Raw genomic sequence first — 17,758 nt, forward strand, 5'->3', positions numbered from 1 at the left:
CCCCAAATTCTTCTTCTTCAGCACATTGGGGATATCTCGGAAAATGTTTGTATTGGGCGTAAGATCCAAGTGTGTTTGCATTTGGGTGTGTGTCAGAAAATGCGGGCCAAAATCTCACAATTTCATTTTGATTCTCTGCTTGTGGGAAAATGGTGCTACATTAAGGGTCAGTTCACAAAGAGTTTTTTGGCGCTGATTTTGAGGCTGAATCCGCCTCAAAATCACCCTTGAAAAAAAAAGCCTGTTTTTTGGAGGCTGATTTTTGAGGTGGATTCAGCGTCAAAATCCTCGCCAAAAAACTCCATGTTCACTGACCCTAATATTAACCAGTCCTATTTTATCGTAAAGGCCTTTGTGTACGTTTTAGGTGTCCTAAAAAGTACAAAATCCCTTCGATTCAGATTGCTTAGGACGAGCTCACACATTTTGTCATTTCTGTTTTTGGGAGGAGAGATCATTACATATATTGTATTAGCACTCATGCAGTGTGTATTTTCATGCTTTTTATTATTAAAGGTAAATTACCGGTATGTCACATTTCTGTACAGTCTTAAAGGAGCTATTCCAAGATTGCAACTTATCACCTATCCAGAGGATAAGTCTGATCAGAGGGGTCTGACTGCTGGAACCCTCACCAGTCCCTTGCACTCTTACCTAATGGAGCAGAGGTTGTGCAGGCCCTTCATCTCCATGGGACTTCTAAATAGAAGGGGTGAGTTGCAATCTTGGGACAACTTCTCTAAGGACTCTCTAAAAGGGTTGATGGTCAGGTGAATAAACACAGAATATAATGGTTTGTGTGAGGTCATTTATCTCGCATTAATACCTGAGAAGACTCTACAAATGGTTCCTGACCACATCTTATAAAAATCACCAGTTGTTGGCTGTGTCTCCCCTGTAAACAGGTGAACTGCCAAAAATAATGAAACGGTTGGGAAGATTGTTCTGGCCCATATTGGGGGAGTTTACTATTTCCTCTACACCAGAGAACTGGCATAGATGAGAGTAGTTGGGACATATCTCTGGTGCACAGTCTTTTTTTATTTTTTGCACCATTTTGACCTCTTTGCATCTCACTCACCAGTTTATATGAAAGTGGACCAGCACAGGGATGCCTTTGCCCGACAAACTTCTATAACTGGCACTAGTTATACATGAAAGCTGTGCGAGACCCTGGCTGGCGAAGACTTTTATGTCTAATGCACAGGAATGTGGAATGTCCTCTTCACGCGTCTTCTTCCGGCCCTGGAGGTCAAACTTCTAGGCCTCGGGTAGAGCCAACGGCGCATGTCCACAGGCCACAAGAAAATGGCTGCTTACTTACTGTGTAAGCGGCCATTTTTCTTGTGGCCGCGGGCATGCACAGTCGACTGTGCCCGAGGCCTAGAAGTTTGGCCCCCCCCCCAGCGTCAGAAGAGCACATTCCTGAAGAAGGTGGAGGTGGCGCTGCAGAGAGTTCTCTCGCAGCATTGGGGAAGCCCCCAGTGCTGTTTGAGCGCTGGGGCCCGCCCCCAGTGCTGCAAGAGAACTCATTTGCATACTGATGCAAACCGGGATTTCTACCAAACGGCGGCGCGGAGAAGACATCTAAAGGTAGGATAAGAATAGCCTTTCTTAAGGCTATTCCTACGTGTCAATGAGGAAAAAAAAAGTGTTTTAATAGTAGAATCCCTTTAAAGTTTCCAAGTTAAAAATACTGATGACCTATCCTAAAAATAGATCACTAATATCAGATCTGCCAAGGTTTGACACCAGCACCCCCATTGATCTGCTGTTCTCAGCAGCTTATACACAGTAAGTGGAGCAGGAAGCAAACCTCTCTCTTCTGTGTAGTGGTGGAACTGAGTGGCTGCGGCTTAGTCCCTATTCAACTCAATGAGAGCTGATTCGTATCACCCTTGTCTGACCACTACATAGAGTATAGTGCTGTCCGCTTCCTGCTCCATTCCCTGTTTATCAGCTGCTGAGAACAACAGATCACTGGGGGTGTGGGATGCTGATATTCATGACCTATCCTTAAGATGGGGCAGAAAGAGGAGAGCAATTTTAGATGAAAGGCCCCCTCAAATTCTTCTTCTGTTTCCACTGTGTTAATGTACACTTGGGAAATGTTCACACAACATAATCTGTCCTGCTTCCTCTGATCCGTATCAGGGAGGAAAAGCTGCACCATGAAGCCCGAAAAAATGAACAGGAATCGGAGGCAGATTCCACCATCTGAACATACACTCACCGGCCACTTTATTAGGTACACCTGTCCAACTGCTCGTTAACCCTTAATTTCTAATCAGCCAATCACATGGCGGCAACTCAGTGCATTTAGGCATGTAGACATGGTCAAGACAATCTCCTGCAGTTCAAACCGAGCATCAGTATGGGGAAGAAAGGTGATTTGAGTGCCTTTGAACGTGGCATGGTTGTTGGTGCCAGAAGGGCTGGTCTGAGTATTTCAGAAACTGCTGATCTACTGGGATTTTCACGCACAACCATCTCTAGGGTTTACAGAGAATGGTCCGAAAAAGAAAAAACATCCAGTGAGCGGCAGTTCTGTGGGCGGAAATGCGTTGTTGATGCCAGAGGTCAGAGGAGAATGGCCAGACTGGTTCGAGCTGATAGAAAGGCAACAATGACTCAAATAGCCACCCGTTACAACCAAGGTAGCCAGAAGAGCATCTCTGAACGCCGCACAGTACGTCCAACTTTGAGGCAGATGGGCTACAGCAGCAGAAGACCACACCGGGTGCCACTCCTTTCAGCTAAGAACAGGAAACTGAGGCTACAATTTGCACAAGCTCATCGAAATTGGACAATTGAAGATTGGAAAAACGTTGCCTGGTCTGATGAGTCTCGATTTCTGCTGCGACATTCGGATGGTAGGGTCAGAATTTGTCGTCAACAACATGAAAGCATGGATCCATCCTGCCTTGTATCAACGGTTCAGGCTGGTGGTGGTGGTGTCATGGTGTGGGGAATATTTTCTTGGCACTCTTTGGGCCCCTTGGTACCAATTGAGCATCGTTGCAACGCCAAAGCCTACCTGAGTATTGTTGCTGACCATGTCCATCCCTTTATGACCACAATGTACCCAACATCTGATGGCTACTTTCAGCAGGATAATGCGCCATGTCATAAAGCTGGAATCATCTCAGACTGGTTTCTTGAACATGACAATGAGTTCACTGTACTCCAATGGCCTCCACAGTCACCAGATCTCAATCCAATAGAGCATCTTTGGGATGTGGTGGAACGGGAGAGTCGCATCATGGATGTGCAGCCGACAAATCTGCGGCAATTGTGTGATGCCATCATGTCAATATGGACCAAAATCTCTGAGGAATGCTTCCAGCACCTTGTTGAATCTATGCCACGAAGAATTGAGGCAGTTCTGAAGGCAAAAGGGGGTCCAACCCGTTACTAGCATGGTGTACCTAATAAAGTGGCCGGTGAGTGTACATTTACAATAATCTTCTATTTGGTCACACGTGAGTGACTAAGAATACAATATATAATAAATAAAACTTGGAGAACTATAACAAGGCTCAACCACTGATGGCTTTAATAGTCTGAGTCAAAATATTAAATAATGATAGTAACTTATATAAAAAAAAATCTTCCTAATTAAAGCTACTTCTAGTATGGGAATTATACTGTCGACAACCATCTCACAATCCATCCTTAAAGACTATGTACCACTTTGCACAGTTCTTTTTCTTATAGACATGCTTCCTAAATGTAAAATTAAGCATCTTTTAAATAGTCCTAATAAAAAAAAAATCTTTCAATTTTACTGCTGTAGTGTCTGAGAAGAGAAGGTCAACAGTAGTATCTGCATGAGGAGATTGCACACAGGCAGGGAAAGGAAAACCCTCAAGGTCCATTCACATGGAGGAAAATGGTGAGGAATTTCAGCGTTGGAAAAAAAAAAAAAAAAGCCTCCCATTGACTTCAATGGGTTCCTTTTACTGCTAGCATTGAAGTCAATGGGAGGCTTTTTTTTTCAGCGCTGAAATTCCACACCAAATTCCTCACTATTTTCCTCCGTGTGAATGGACCCTCAGATGTGTTTTATCTGTGTTCCTAGAAATACAAAGCGGTCCAGGAATGAAGCAGTCTCAATGAATAAGAACTATAAAGGCAGAAACATCCTGGACACACAGACCTCACATCCAGCAGGTATAACAGGGAGAGACATGGCCACATGAGAAAAATATGAATGAACGTTGCAGCCTAAAACTTTTAATGCAGCTTTCTCAGACAACCACTGAATATATGTCACAGGTGTCCATAACCTTTAAGTATCCTGGCAGTGTTCTTCATTCCTTCTACGGTCTGGGGCCATTTGTAAGGTACTCAAGGCTGGAGAGATATCCTGTACTCCAAGATCATTCTAACCTAAAGAGTAGCTGTACCCTCAGGGTAACGCCCACATGCCATATATTCACTTTCTCCTATACATTACTGCTCTGCTTGTTTAGTTTGCATCTTATGTTCACACAACAAGGATATCATTCAGAAAATCGACCCCATGTGAACTTCAGTCTTGAAAAAAGGCAATAAAAAAAAAAAAGCTCCTCAAACACCCTGCTGCCCCAATCTGTGGCCCAAGTCTGTCAAATTGGGAGACTGTGAATACCTTTCAATGTTCAGTTTTGGTTGGAGCTATTCTTAACAGAGTACCTAAGCTTTCAAGTAACTTTTGATTTTCTGTCAGCGTTTGTGACATTAATATAACGTTGTAAAATACTCTACTGTGAAATTCTGCGATGCAACCTACTTTGTCTATTTCTCTATTGCCAGCAGAAATCAAACAGTTATATCTCTGCCATTGTAACACCTAGAATAGTGGTTATGGTATCCCATGAAAGCTGTGCCGGAGGATTCAGGCACCAGGCTCTAACACAATAATGCTTCAGCAGAGGACTCCTAACTTTGAAAGGTAGTACAGTCTATTTGCTAGGGGTTGCTGAAGAGTGGCTCTGCAGAATCATTCTATCTGGTGGGCCTAAAGATCCTCAGCCTGAGAGATTCTGAGCTTTCATACGACACCAGAACAGATCACACTTCTACCTGTATTATTTCCAGAAAATCAATAGTTTTTCTGAAAGCTTAAGTACGCTTTATAACTGAATTGAATTGTGAAACTTTATTAAAAACTAGCTGTTAAAAACTCACCTATTGGCAAATATTTAGCTAAGACAAGCTTGTTTTCTAGCTACCAAAATAAACAAAAACAATATGTGTACTGAAAGCGTAATTCCAATATAGTCTGGGTGGGTGACCCTTTATGATCTCCTTTCTCTGCCATGTGGCGGGTAGGAGGGCACAACATCCAGGATATCACAGATAAACACCAGAGGGCTTCGTTTTTTCTTCCATCATCAATGGTGAATGGAAGATCAGCATTGGTAAGACCTTAAGCAGGCCACGGTCTAGGTTATGTAGTGTCTATTCTTAAAACCAGGTAGAGTTACAATCTTTAAAGTCTGGAAGGGAAAGCACACCAGCCTCTTATTAGATTAAAGATAGGGTGTCTTCCTTGTGAATTCTCGCATGTGATATTAGGTGGGATCTGCACCTAAAGGATTTGCCACAGATGGCACACGAGAAGGGCCTCTCATCTGTATGAATTCGCTCGTGCGTCTTAAGCTGTGACAGTTGTCCAAAAGATTTGCTGCAAACAGTACATGAGAAGAGCTTTTCTCCTGTGTGACTCTGCCGGTGTGTGATAAGAGCCGAAGTGCACAGGAAAGTCTTCCCACATTCGGGACAAATACTCTTTTGGAAGGTTTTATGGATTGTCTGATGCGTCTGAAGATCTGCCTTGGTAGTAAAATTTTTCAGACATCCGACGCATTGATAAGTTTTCATTGAATCCTCCAGACGGCGCTTCATATTATTTATGGCTCCACTTCGCTTGGTAAGATTAACCGAAACAATATTGTCTTCTGGCATGTCGACATCATCCTTGTTGAAAGTTTCAGTGGAAGTATTGTCTTCTTCAGAACTGGAATCATCTTTAACGTGAACAAGTGTGTATTCGATATTCTCTTCTGAGTCATGAACTTTTTCTTTCGCATGAGCTTTTCTCCTCTCCGTACCTTTTTCAGTATTTAGTCCATCTTTACATGAGATAGAATCATCCTTAAAATAACTAAACTGATTTAGCTGATCTGATGGTTGCTCATCAATATCACCTATAGGAGAAGACGCGCCCTTACTGGATTTATTGCCTTTGTCATATAAGGCATTTTCATCCTCAAAATTAGAGGATGAATCTTGTTGCTCATGATCAGGGAGCGGCCAGCCATCGGTGTCTGTAAGATTTTCCTCATCATAGGATTCCGGCTCCTCCTTTACTAGTGTACATGCAATATCAGCATCTGTGAGTTCACCTTCTTCTTCTTGTGAGATGGATTCATCCTTATCATGTGTAGATATATATGGATGATGGCCACCGGGGGTATAAATGGATGGATCCATGAAAGCTCCTTCCTCATAAAGCATCGATTCCTCCTTACTATCAGATGTGTATATAACAAGACCATGTTCAGATATTTCTGTAGAAGGGAAAACAATATTACCAAGTTAGTAAGGGGCTGTTATTTAACTATGTAACTCCTGCATCCTCCAACTAAAAAAAGCAAAGCCAATGGAAGAGACCTTCTAACAATGTAGCCTATCATGACTGCTAATATGTTCAGTTTGCATCAGTAACGCTGACGATTTAATACTCTATTCACATGGCTGAGCGGATACATTGTATATCAATTCTTACCATGTGATCTGAAAGACTGCTCATTATCCAGCATGTCTGCATAAAAGTCATGGTGTCCTTCCAAATAGTCTCCCTCCTGGAAAAAAAAAAGATGGTATAATGCTACCAGAAACTAATACTACGTCAGAGTCCTCATTCAGACATGATCTTTGTGTATTATGTCCCTGCATTACCATCTGCGCTCACCTCTCCATTCAGCAGCTGGATGATCTTGTAGGCGAGTTCAAGAATTCTCCGATCATTGTTTTCCTCATTGCTGTGAGAGGGAGGAGATGGCGTCGTCATTGTAGTTGGGCCTTGGGACACATCCAGTTTTCCCAATTCCCTCATCTTAGCACGCTTACGAGACTTTACAACGGTGTAATCCTATGTAGAAAAACAGAAAATAACATGACACCAACTATAGCCAAACTAAGATGTCTGAATAATATCTTATCTTAGCCAGGTACCTTACTCAGGATAGGTCAACAACATGAAATACCCTGTGGACCCATTTAATATTTCTTCTACATGAGTGTGATGGAAACTCATAGCTTATTGTATAAGTGCCAAGCGCACTGCAGATAACAATGCCCTGTTTTATTATTACAAATAACAGTATGATCATGTGAATTCATTCCCAGAATCCCTCACCTCGCCAGTCAACAGATAGATGATCTCCAGGGTGATATTTAATATCCTCTGAGTCATTCGACTTCTGATCTTCTTTGCGCTCTTCGGGCGAGGTGGGCGTTCTACATAACGAATATTGAGATTAGGTCTCACTCAGCATGGTGACCGTACAATACAACAGCTGATTAAAAATAATATAAAACCATATATGTAAACTACTCTTCATCTAGAATTCTGAGAAACATGACCAAATGCCTCAAGCAAGACCAAGAAAAATATGTTCCCTTTTGACCCACCTACGAATCACCACCCAACTTCTATCCAACCCAATCGCTAATGTTGGCCAAATGACAAGCAGCAAAGAATTCAGAAGAAAAACAAAGTTTCCAAACAGGAGATTTAACCTTTCTTCTTCTGTATCTTCTTTACAGTAGTGGTTGCCTGTACTGTACAGTTAAAAATTGTAGGTAGAGCGTCCTTCTTCAGGCTCTTCCTCATTCCCTCATTAGTATAGGAATCTGGTGTAAAGTGCTGAGAGCATATGCGAAACGCATCTGTCTTCTTCCCTTCAAATACTTTATCTGTAAAAGCATCAATGTCTCCAAAATCTTGACCTGTCTGCATTAGCCATGCCTTGATCATCTCCTTACTCCTTGGGAATGCATGAATGGTGATGGTTGGATCCTTCTTCTTCCAGCTGAATGAACATCCTTTAACTATACAGGATGGCATCCTATACAAGTAAAGAAAAGTAAGGACTGATAAATAAATGCACAAAGCTATTCCAATTGTTGTCTTTTCATCTATCAGTAGCAGCCAAATAGCATCTATACCCTGTGTGCCCAAGCTGAGGTGACTGCAGGTGGATTACCAGTCATTGCCCTACTTAATAACTTTTGTAAGCTGGCCTCCAGGAGATCCGACGCGCTTCAATGGACACAGAATATGCCGGGTCATGCGCCTTTTCCTGTGACGTGACCAGCACATAAAGTGTCCACATGACATATACTATATCAGAGAATCACCAGGCCTGTGAGATTTGCCAACTCATCCAGGATGCCAAGGTCACCCCTTTAGCGGAAATCTCCCAGACGTTTCAGGAGAACTGACAAGTATACTTATGGCTCAGCTGCACCTCTCCTCACATGCAGCACAGATATAAGCTGTAAACTGCAGGGACGCATCAAGTATGGGCGCCCAAAATTATCCACAATTGTTGGGCAGTAAAGCATCAGGCTGCATCATATGCAATGTAGACCTAGAAGTAACAAATCGGGAGGGAGGGTTCTCATTTTGAGATGCAGGTTCCATGAGCCCATTTGTCTATTTAGAATAATAATAGTACAATTTCTTTATATAACTCCAACATATTCTGCAACACTTTACAAGTTATAGGGTTCAAGTGCAGACAAAATGAGTCATTGCAATGTGACAGTGAAAGCCATAATACTATAATATGGTCCCACAGACTTAAGACTATGGCATTACAGAAGGTCCTTCAAAGCTTTAGGATACAAAGGGGAGGGGGACAATGAACTTTAGGGTAAGTGCTTACCGACTCTAGAGCCTTCATATGTATACATTCTCTATGTTCCTGTTCACATGCTACCAAATACACAGTCTCATTGTAAATGCAAAACTGCATTGACATGCAAGGACCTCTGTGCAGCTACTCATCCTTAGGGAATCAGCTGTACATGGAAATAACACAAGACATTGCCAGTATAATCTACTATTCTCATGCAGTCTGGTCACCAGTTGAGTGACTTTATAAGCTTCAATGCAATTGTTGTGTAATTTGTGTAATGACAGTCACTTCTATTACAAAATTGTCTGAATACTGTATAAACAATGCCGCCCCTGCTACCTCTTGTGTCACCCCCTCTACCTCATAGATTGTAAGCTCTTGCGAGCAGGGCCCTCAGTCCCGTTGTGTGAAATGACGTTCTTTGTTATGTATCTGTCTGTATTTGAACCCTACAAATTGTACAGCGCTGCGGAATATGTTGGCGCTATATACCGGTAAATAAAATTTATTTTTATTATTAATTGTTGCTGAACCCCCTCCCAAAGTGTTCAATCCCCTGCGGCTACATTGCCACCGATCTGGTGGTCCCTACTGATCTATATTTTGGTCTCCTTACCAATGATACAATGTGCCTGAGCTGACCACTGATGTCACAGCTTGTGTGACACAAGACTGCTAAGACCAGTGACTGCCTGCAGAAGTTACATGCATGTACAAGACATGAGTGATGCAGCAAAGTAAATAGAGACAGGGAATGACCACTGCAATGGAGGCACAGAGCTGCCCAAGATTAACCAGTGAGACAACCCCTTTAACATGAACCCATCACCTCTCCTGATATGTATTTAATAAAAAAAAACAACTTGTATTTCCCATGAAAAAAGCAGCCTTCTGTGTTGTGTGAGTTGTTTTTTGTTAAAAGGATCATTTTTATGGTGTTTTGATATATTGATAAAGAAAAAATAAAAGAACTGTGCTGTTCCTTGGCTATTCCTTCTAAAAATGTATTGATAAATTAAAAATGGGGTGTTGCCATTCCTTGTGAGAAGGGAATGTAGCTAGACACTCTGGCACGCTCAGTACTGGCTGGACACCATCAAACTGTGGAAGGACACCTCTCAACCCAGTTGACAATTCATTCATAGATTTCAAGGAAGAACAACAGAGGAACGGCCTAAAGTATACCTTTAAGAAAAGAGGCCCCAGAATTATTTCATGGGGTGCTTACTTACTACAACAGAAATGTCAGTGGAAATGACACATGAGCACATTAAGGCTTAGGCCCCACAAAAAGTATTGAGGGGGCAAAGGATCGCGGTTCTTCCCGCAACGCTTTAGACAGAAAGTTTGCAAAGGTTTCCTCTGTGGACTGTCTGTTACAGTTATACCTATGGCGAAACCGCCAGCATTTCCATAGGTATAACTGACGTTGCAATTTCCAAAACCGCGCCGGTGTGTGTTTTTACCGCAAAGTGGGCATAGGATTTGCTAGAATCCCATCCACTTTGCCCTGACCGTAAAACGCGGCAATGTTTCCGGCCGTGGGCAAATCGGAGTGTTTATATCCCATGGGGCCCCGGCCTAAAGCTGAAGCCCCACTTTGTGGAAACGCAACTTTTTGTGTTGCACATTTTGCTATGTTTTTTTGAGCCAATGTAAGGGCTAGTTCACATGGGGACATGGAGGCAGATTTTGACAGCGGAATCCACGTCATAATCCGCCTCCATATAATGCTAGTCTATGTAGAGGGCTAGCTCTTTTTTTTTTCACTAGCGTTTTTTAACGCTAGGCAAAAAAAGAAGCGAGCTGCCCTTTCTTCCGGCAGAAGCTGCGGTGCGCTGTGCTGCAGCTTCTGCCTAGCGGCAGCACCCTCCGGTGTCGGCTCACTCATTTGAGCCGGCTACGGAGGGGAAAGCAGCAAGCGCGATAGTTGCGGCAAGCGGGTTTTGACCCCGCGTCACTCTCTGTGTCAAAATCCGCCCCCACCGTCCCCGTGCGAACGAGCCCTAAGAGTAGATTGAACAGGCTTTGGCTCCAAAGTGCGGTAAAATCTGCAATATAAAAAGCTGCTTCAGCCTAAAGGGAATTTTTTTTTTTTTTTTTATAAATAAAATGTTTTATGGAAAACATTTTACAGAGGAATTTTATTTTTATTTTTCCGCTCACTTGTAGTTCACCTCTTCAATATGATAAGGGATAACTTGCAGTGGTCAGATATGTATATGACCCTAGTGGCTGAGGGGCATGTGCACTTGTATGGTAGCCACCAGACCCCCATCTCTCCCTGTACTTCTAGTCCTCATGTAAATGGTGCATTATAAACATTGCTCATGGTTTCCTGGTGTAATCTGGGCAGGGTCATCTACAACATCAAACCCCATCTCACAGTGTAAGGGGCACAGAGCAGTCCTGCCAGGCATGTCCCCTCTCATATGTAGCCTCCTGACTGAAGAGGAGGCATCACACCATAGGGGTACATGGGTGAAGAAGAAGTACCATCACCAGCCTCCCCAAATAATGCCCCTGCCCCTCTCACAGCTCTGTGCTCCTGTCAATATCTTGTCTTGGCTCAGCCAGTACTTCTTCCCTTCCATACAGGGTACATGCACACACCTATCCCTTCCCTAAAGAGAACCAGGAGGAGCCCACCACCCCCAACCTGCAGGGACACCATTTCTCTCAGATACAATTTCTGGTTCTCAATGACAAGAGCCCTTTAACCCTTTGGCTAAGTAGAGGCTCAGTCAGAGCAGCCCAGTGCAGACTACAGGTCCCAGCATCCTCAGCTTCCCATTTTGCACATGCACGGACACATGACGCTTCCCAGGGTGCTGCCGCAGCCCTCACCTGTATCATGAAGATTTACCGTTAGCGAACACAAATAGCACCCGGGACCCACTTAAACACGCCTCTTTACAGACCGGAAGTAGCCTTCTTTGTATTCCATTCCACTTCCGGTTTTGCGTTCCAAGGCTTCTGAACTCTCCCGGCCCTTACTTCCGGGATACATAGCCTTGTGCGTTCCAGCTGTTTTCCTGCCTCTGCGTGCAGTATCCGTGCTCCTCAATAGCAGGACTCGCTCAATGACTATATTAGTATACCATATGGACGGAGTAATGCAGAGAGCAGGCATTAGGGGGCAGCACATTAATACATTAACATACTTGTCCCAGCTGTGAGTGTAATGGATATATCCTGTCCACTCAGGGGTATTCTCATTTTAAGAAGTTATTCCCCTCACTAGGACAGGGTATAATTTGCAGATTACTGGGGGGTATAACCCATATTTTGTCCTTATTTTGTATACAGGAACGTTAGTTGGGCCGGACAGTCTCTGTTCCATTCATTGCAATGGGAGCATCACAGATAGCCAAATACTGTACTTTGGCTATATTCAGTGTTCTGTCCATCCCGACCATTACATCATTCAAAAAAGGGGGATAAAACTCCCCCAGTCTCCTGATCATTGAAGGTTTTAGCAGTCTGACTGACGCCAATCTGTAAGTTGCCCCATAGTCTACGAAAGGGTATAACTATAAGATGGGAATACCTCTTTAGGCCGAGGCGAAAACAGTGTTTTACAGAACCTGCAAAGTGGATGTGATTGTGACTAATCCCATCCACACATTGCAGAAAAAAATGTGCACCAGAAAAGCTGTGTTTTCAAAAACGCTTGCATTTTTGAAAATCGTAGCATGTCATTGTACCCGTGGAAATGCTAGTATTTTCCATATAGGTATAATAGGAGCAAAAAGTACGCAGAGGAAAACCGCAAAATCACAAAGAAAAATGTTGCAGGAAAAAACTCATTGCGTTACCGCCACAATTGTTTCTGCAATTTTTTTTTGGTGCACTTCGTTATGTTGAGACTTAGCCTTAAGAGACAGTTAAAGAGGCTTTTTATCTCATAAGATACCGCATTACAAGCTTGTACAATTGGACTGGCTAACAGAGCCAATGATCACCCAATTAACAAGTGTTTCCTTGTTCATCTGATGATTTGCTGATTTCAGTAGGACAAATAAAATTATTGTCTATAGGTAGCGCATGGCCCTGTCTGATAAGGGCTGTGCTGCAGATGGACTATGAAAGTATATGCTGGAGGAACGATGACATTAGCAATCATTGCTCCTGAATGAGCTCTTCATCGGCCTGTGTAATATGGGTGATACAGAACAAGCGCTGATTGACATGCTTTGTAACCAATTAGCGCTGGTTCAAAAATATTTTTACATCCAATAAAACCCGGAGGCAACACGTTTGGCTCACTTCAGGATGTATGTGGCAAAGAAACTGCTGATATCATCTGGTTTTCATATGTGATTCCTGGACAGCTGACCTGACTATCAACCTTTGCACTGTAAAGGTTGAAGACCATGCCTGAATACACAGCAGTAATTGACAAGCCATGTGTTCAAAACCTGTAGTATGTGAATGAGATTGGGAGAAGGGTGTTACAGTAGTCTAAGCAGGAGATTATGAGGGCATGGACTAGAATTTTTGTAGTTTCAGTGGTAAGGAAGGAGCAGATTTGATGGATGTTCTTTAGTTGGAGGCGGTAGGAAGTGTTAAGGGTTTGGATGTGTGGCTTAAAGGATAGGTCAGAGTCAAAAGGTTATCCCAAGGCAGCTGGCCCGTGGGACTGTGGTAAGTGTGGTCCCTTTAACTTTGATAGATGGGTCAATTAGGGTGGCCATGTAGGGAGGCACAAAGAGGATGAACTCCGTTTTAGCCATGTAGACTTTGAGAAGACGGGAGGAGAGAAAGGAGGCTATGGCTGCAAGATGGAGAACAGGAGGGGTCCTAGGCCAGAGTCTTGAGGGACACTTACTGAAAGAGGGTACAGCCAGGAGGTGGTGTGTGAGTGTGAGACGCTGAATGTGTAGTTCGTGAGGTATGAGGAGATCCAGGAAAGGACCAAGTCTGTGATGGCAAGAGATGAGAAGGTTTGTAATAAGAGGGAGTTATTGACTGTATCAAAGGCAGACGAAAGGTCAAGGAGGAGGACAGAGTAGTGATGCTTTGGCAGTTAGTAGGTCATTGGTGACCAGGGGCGGATCCAGGGCCGGGCGAGCCGGGCAACCGCCCGGGGCCCCGTGGCGCTGCCGGGACCTAACAAAATGGTCCCGGTCGGCATGTCCCGATTCCAACTGAGCTCAGCGTTAAAGCAGGAGCTGACAGCTCCTGCTTTAAACGCCTATGTATTCAGCTTATCGGCGGTAGGACGCCGATGAGCTGACAACATAGGCGTTTAAAGCAGGAGCTGTCACAGCTCAGCTCCTGCTTTAACACTGAGCTCCGGCATTTGTAGCCGCGATGTGATGACGTCATCACATCGCGCCTACATTATGTGTATGAGGGAGAGAGCTGCGGGGGAACGAGGAATGGTGAGTGTGTGTGTGTGTGTGTGTGTGTGAGAACGGCATGACACTGGGGCAGATGGAGGGGGGGAGAACGGCATGACACTGGGGCAGATGGAGGGGGGGAGAACGGCATGACACTGGGGCAGATGGAGGGGGGGAGAACAGCATGACACTGGGGCAGATGGAGGGGGGGAGAACAGCATGACACTGGGGCAGATGGAGGGGGGAGAACGGCATGACACTGGGGCAGATGGAGGGGGGGAGAACGGCATGACACTGGGGCAGATGGAGGGGGAGAACAGCATGACACTTGGGGCAGATGAAGGGGGGAGAACGGCATGACACTGGGGCAGATGGAGGGGGGAGAACGGCATGACACTGGGGCAGATGGAGGGGGGGGAGAACAGCATGACACTGGGGCAGATGGAGGGGGGAGAACGGCATGACACTGGGGCAGATGAAGGGGGAGAATGGCATGACACTGGGGCAGATGGAGGGGGGGAGAACAGCATGACACTGGGGCAGATAGAGGGGGAGAGAACAGCATGACACTGGGGCAGATGGAGTGGGGAGAACGGCATGACACTGGGGCAGATGAAGGGGGGGAGAACAGCATGACACTGGGGCAGATGAAGGGGGGAGAATGGCATGACACTGGGGCAGATGAAGGGGGGAGAACGGCATGACACTGGGGCAAATGAAGGGGGGGGAACGGCATGACACTGAAGCAGATGAAGGGGGGATGGCATGACACTGGGGCAGATGAAGGGGGGGAGAATGGCATGACACTGGGACAGAGACGGGGGGAAATGAAACTGTGGGCAGATAAAGGGGGAGAATGGCATGAAACTGGGGACAGAGATAGAGGGGGGACATGAAACTAGGGGTAGATGAAGGGTGTATATGAAAATGGGGGAGAGATGGAGGGGGGACATATAATTTACGGGTGACTGTAGGAGGATTATACTGTGTGGAATCACATGAAAATTGAATGAGAATGGGTGGGGTCAACATAAAAGTGGGCGGGGCCTAATTTGCTGCGCTGCGCGCGCCGCACGTTTTGTTTCCTCTTTCTAGTCTTCAACAGTTGGGAAGTACAGGTTAGAAGTGCAAGATCCCCCAGTAAGTAGGGCCCCACCAAAGTCAATTGCCCAGGGCCCCGCAAACCCTGGATCCGCCACTGTTGGTGACTTTGGTTAGGGCAGTTTCTGTGGTTTGATGGGGGTCTGAAGCCTGAATGTAGCCTGTCAAAGAGTAAGTTGTACAAGAGATAGGAGGAGAGTTCAGAGTAGACGTGTTGTTCAAGCAATTTTGAGCCATTTGGGAGCAATGACATGGAGAGATAGTTGGCTGGAGAGGACATGTTGAGGGATAGTTTCTTAAGTATAGGTGTGACAGTAGCGTATTTGAAGGTGGAAGGGAAATATCCTCTGGTTAGAGATAGGTTGAAGAGATGGGTTAGGGCAGGAGTAAAGACATCAGTGAGAATGGGAATGAGGTGCGACAGTGTAGAAAAGTAGACTTAAAACTTTTCATATATTATGACTACATAAATAACAATTTGAAAACTAAATTGGGGTCTGTGATTCACTGTTAGTGTAATAATATGCATGTGTGTCCTGTGTGACTGCAGTGGTGGCATCCATAGAGGCATTAATGGTGTTTGATGGTCAATGGTGACATCTTTGGGGTCATAGGGTCATTTATGGTGTTTGATGGTCAATGTCCTTTAATTCCTGAGCACCACTCATCTTCAGTGAAATAATTTGGGGAATGGGGGACCCTGCTGTGAGCTTTTGGTTACAACTGGTTTCCTGTGTGTACCTGCCTTAGAAGATGGGGAGGCAGCCACATCCCTTATTCATGTGAAATGCAAATAGTGCATGGTGAGTTTACTGTCCACTGCTGCACAAGACATACAGTACTTGCATATCGTTACACTAACAGTGACTCATAGCCCCAACTGGCCATTAGTCTTGGAGATAATAATAAGGTTTCTGTATTTCTGAGCACTTTTGAGTAAACTGAAAGATATCCCACTCCATAGAAGACCACATAACTTACTAACAAGCACTTCTCAGTTTCATAGCCACACTCATTTCTGCTATACAAGCCAGTTTCATCTTTCAGTTCATACTTTAAGGGGGCATTCACACAGAGTAAAGTGGCGCTGATAAAAAGACTCCCATTGACTTCAATGGGTTCCATCTTCCTTGCGGTACACATTGAATTCAATTAGAGGCTTTTTAACCCATTGATTTCAATGTGTTCTGCGCAGAAAACAGAACCCATTGAAGTCAATGGGAGTCTTTTTATCAGCACTGATTCTGCCGTGAGTTATCTTGGCAGAATCAGCGCCACTTTGCTCCGTGTGAATGCCCCCTATCTCTCTACTTCATTACCCTGGGTTCTCTCTTACATCCCTCTTTTCTCTGTTTCCTTTCATATCAACTATGGACTTTCCTATGCATTTTAAAAAAAAATCTTTTACCGGAATGCTTCTTTATGGTACCTTTACATGGTCCTATTATCAGGCCAACCTATCTATCTGCAAGGTTTGGTTCTGATGACAGACTCCCTTTAGACTCAACAGCTACCTTACATCTATGGCAAGTGTTGGAAAGGAATAAAAATTATTTTCTTATATAGTAAATCTCCCTCTTTATGTGCTCTTTCTGAATAATTTTATATATAGTTCTTATTTCTGCGCTGTTTATTTTCTGATCATTGCTAATAGATTGTCTATCTTTAAAGCATGTTCCATATACTAAGTGTGTAAAGTGTTTTAACCCTATGTTCAATTAAACTGATTTTTCATACTGAAAACCTATCCACAGGATGGGCAGCATGCGCAATGCCACTCCTATTCAGGTAATAGGAGCACCACAGTAGCCCTGTCCATTGCATAGCTGTGGCTCAATGTTGTTCCTATTACTTGAATAGGAAGGGAGCTACATGTGCTCCCTATACAGCTGCAGCTTCTGACACCCAGAGGCTAATACAGCAGCTGATCTCTGCAGGACCCGAGTGTCAAACCCTGGCAAATCACATTCTGATGACCTGTCCTATCCTATCGGTCCATGGTCATGTGATGGACACACAAGTGCTTGGCTGTTGTAAAATAGAGTTTCGATTATTGTGCTGTAACTATAAGGAGCTGTGCACGTGTGTGTATACCACATGGCCATGGACTGTATATCACATGACCATGGCCTGAATTTTATCCTCTAAATGTAAACAAAGAATAACAGCAAGCAGAGATCTAGAAAACCATGAGGAATTGATACAGAAAGTGTGTTGGCAAAGTTGATGAAAATGGACAACCCCTTTAAGTTATGTGTGCAACTCAGCCCTATTCCAGTGGAAAGAAGTGCTTTGTTTTATAGTGCTTTGTTTTATTTATTAAAAACACATTTAAAGGAGTGGCCACAAACTAATGAAAGAAATGGAGAGATTATGTTTTATTGGTATGCAAATGAG

General features: G+C 44.1%; 1 protein-coding gene across 2 annotated transcripts; it reads right to left on the reverse strand.

The window, feature by feature from the left end:
• Positions 1–4,005: 4,005 nt before the first annotated feature.
• Positions 4,006–11,842, reverse strand: LOC142202799 (uncharacterized). 2 transcript variants are annotated; one of them, XM_075273118.1, is made up of 7 exons: positions 11,763–11,842; positions 7,792–8,120; positions 7,409–7,509; positions 6,962–7,141; positions 6,776–6,851; positions 6,219–6,557; positions 4,006–6,119 (listed from the first exon to the last, which is right to left on the reverse strand). In XM_075273118.1, the coding sequence occupies exons 2-7, from the start codon at positions 8,117–8,119 to the stop codon at positions 5,512–5,514; spliced, it is 1,632 nt and encodes a 543-aa protein (XP_075129219.1). In that variant the 5' UTR covers position 8,120; positions 11,763–11,842; the 3' UTR covers positions 4,006–5,511. The 2 variants fall into 2 exon arrangements, with proteins under 2 accessions (XP_075129219.1, XP_075129218.1); XM_075273117.1 differs by having other exon boundaries at positions 4,006–6,557.
• Between the last annotated feature and the right edge of the window lie 5,916 nt (positions 11,843–17,758).

This window comes from Leptodactylus fuscus, chromosome 5, assembly GCF_031893055.1.
Source record: "Leptodactylus fuscus isolate aLepFus1 chromosome 5, aLepFus1.hap2, whole genome shotgun sequence".
NCBI lineage: Eukaryota > Metazoa > Chordata > Amphibia > Anura > Leptodactylidae > Leptodactylus > Leptodactylus fuscus.

Coding starts and splice junctions, on each gene's coding strand:
- LOC142202799 (XM_075273117.1), bottom strand. CDS start 8,119: ATGCCATCCTGTATAGTTAAAGGATGTTCATTCAGCTGGAAGAAGAAG. Junction 7,142..7,408: donor TCTATCTGTTGACTGGCGAG/GTGAGGGATTCT, acceptor TTTTCTACATAG/GATTACACCGTTGTAAAGTC. Junction 6,558..6,775: donor GCAGTCTTTCAGATCACATG/GTAAGAATTGAT, acceptor TCCCTTCTACAG/AAATATCTGAACATGGTCTT.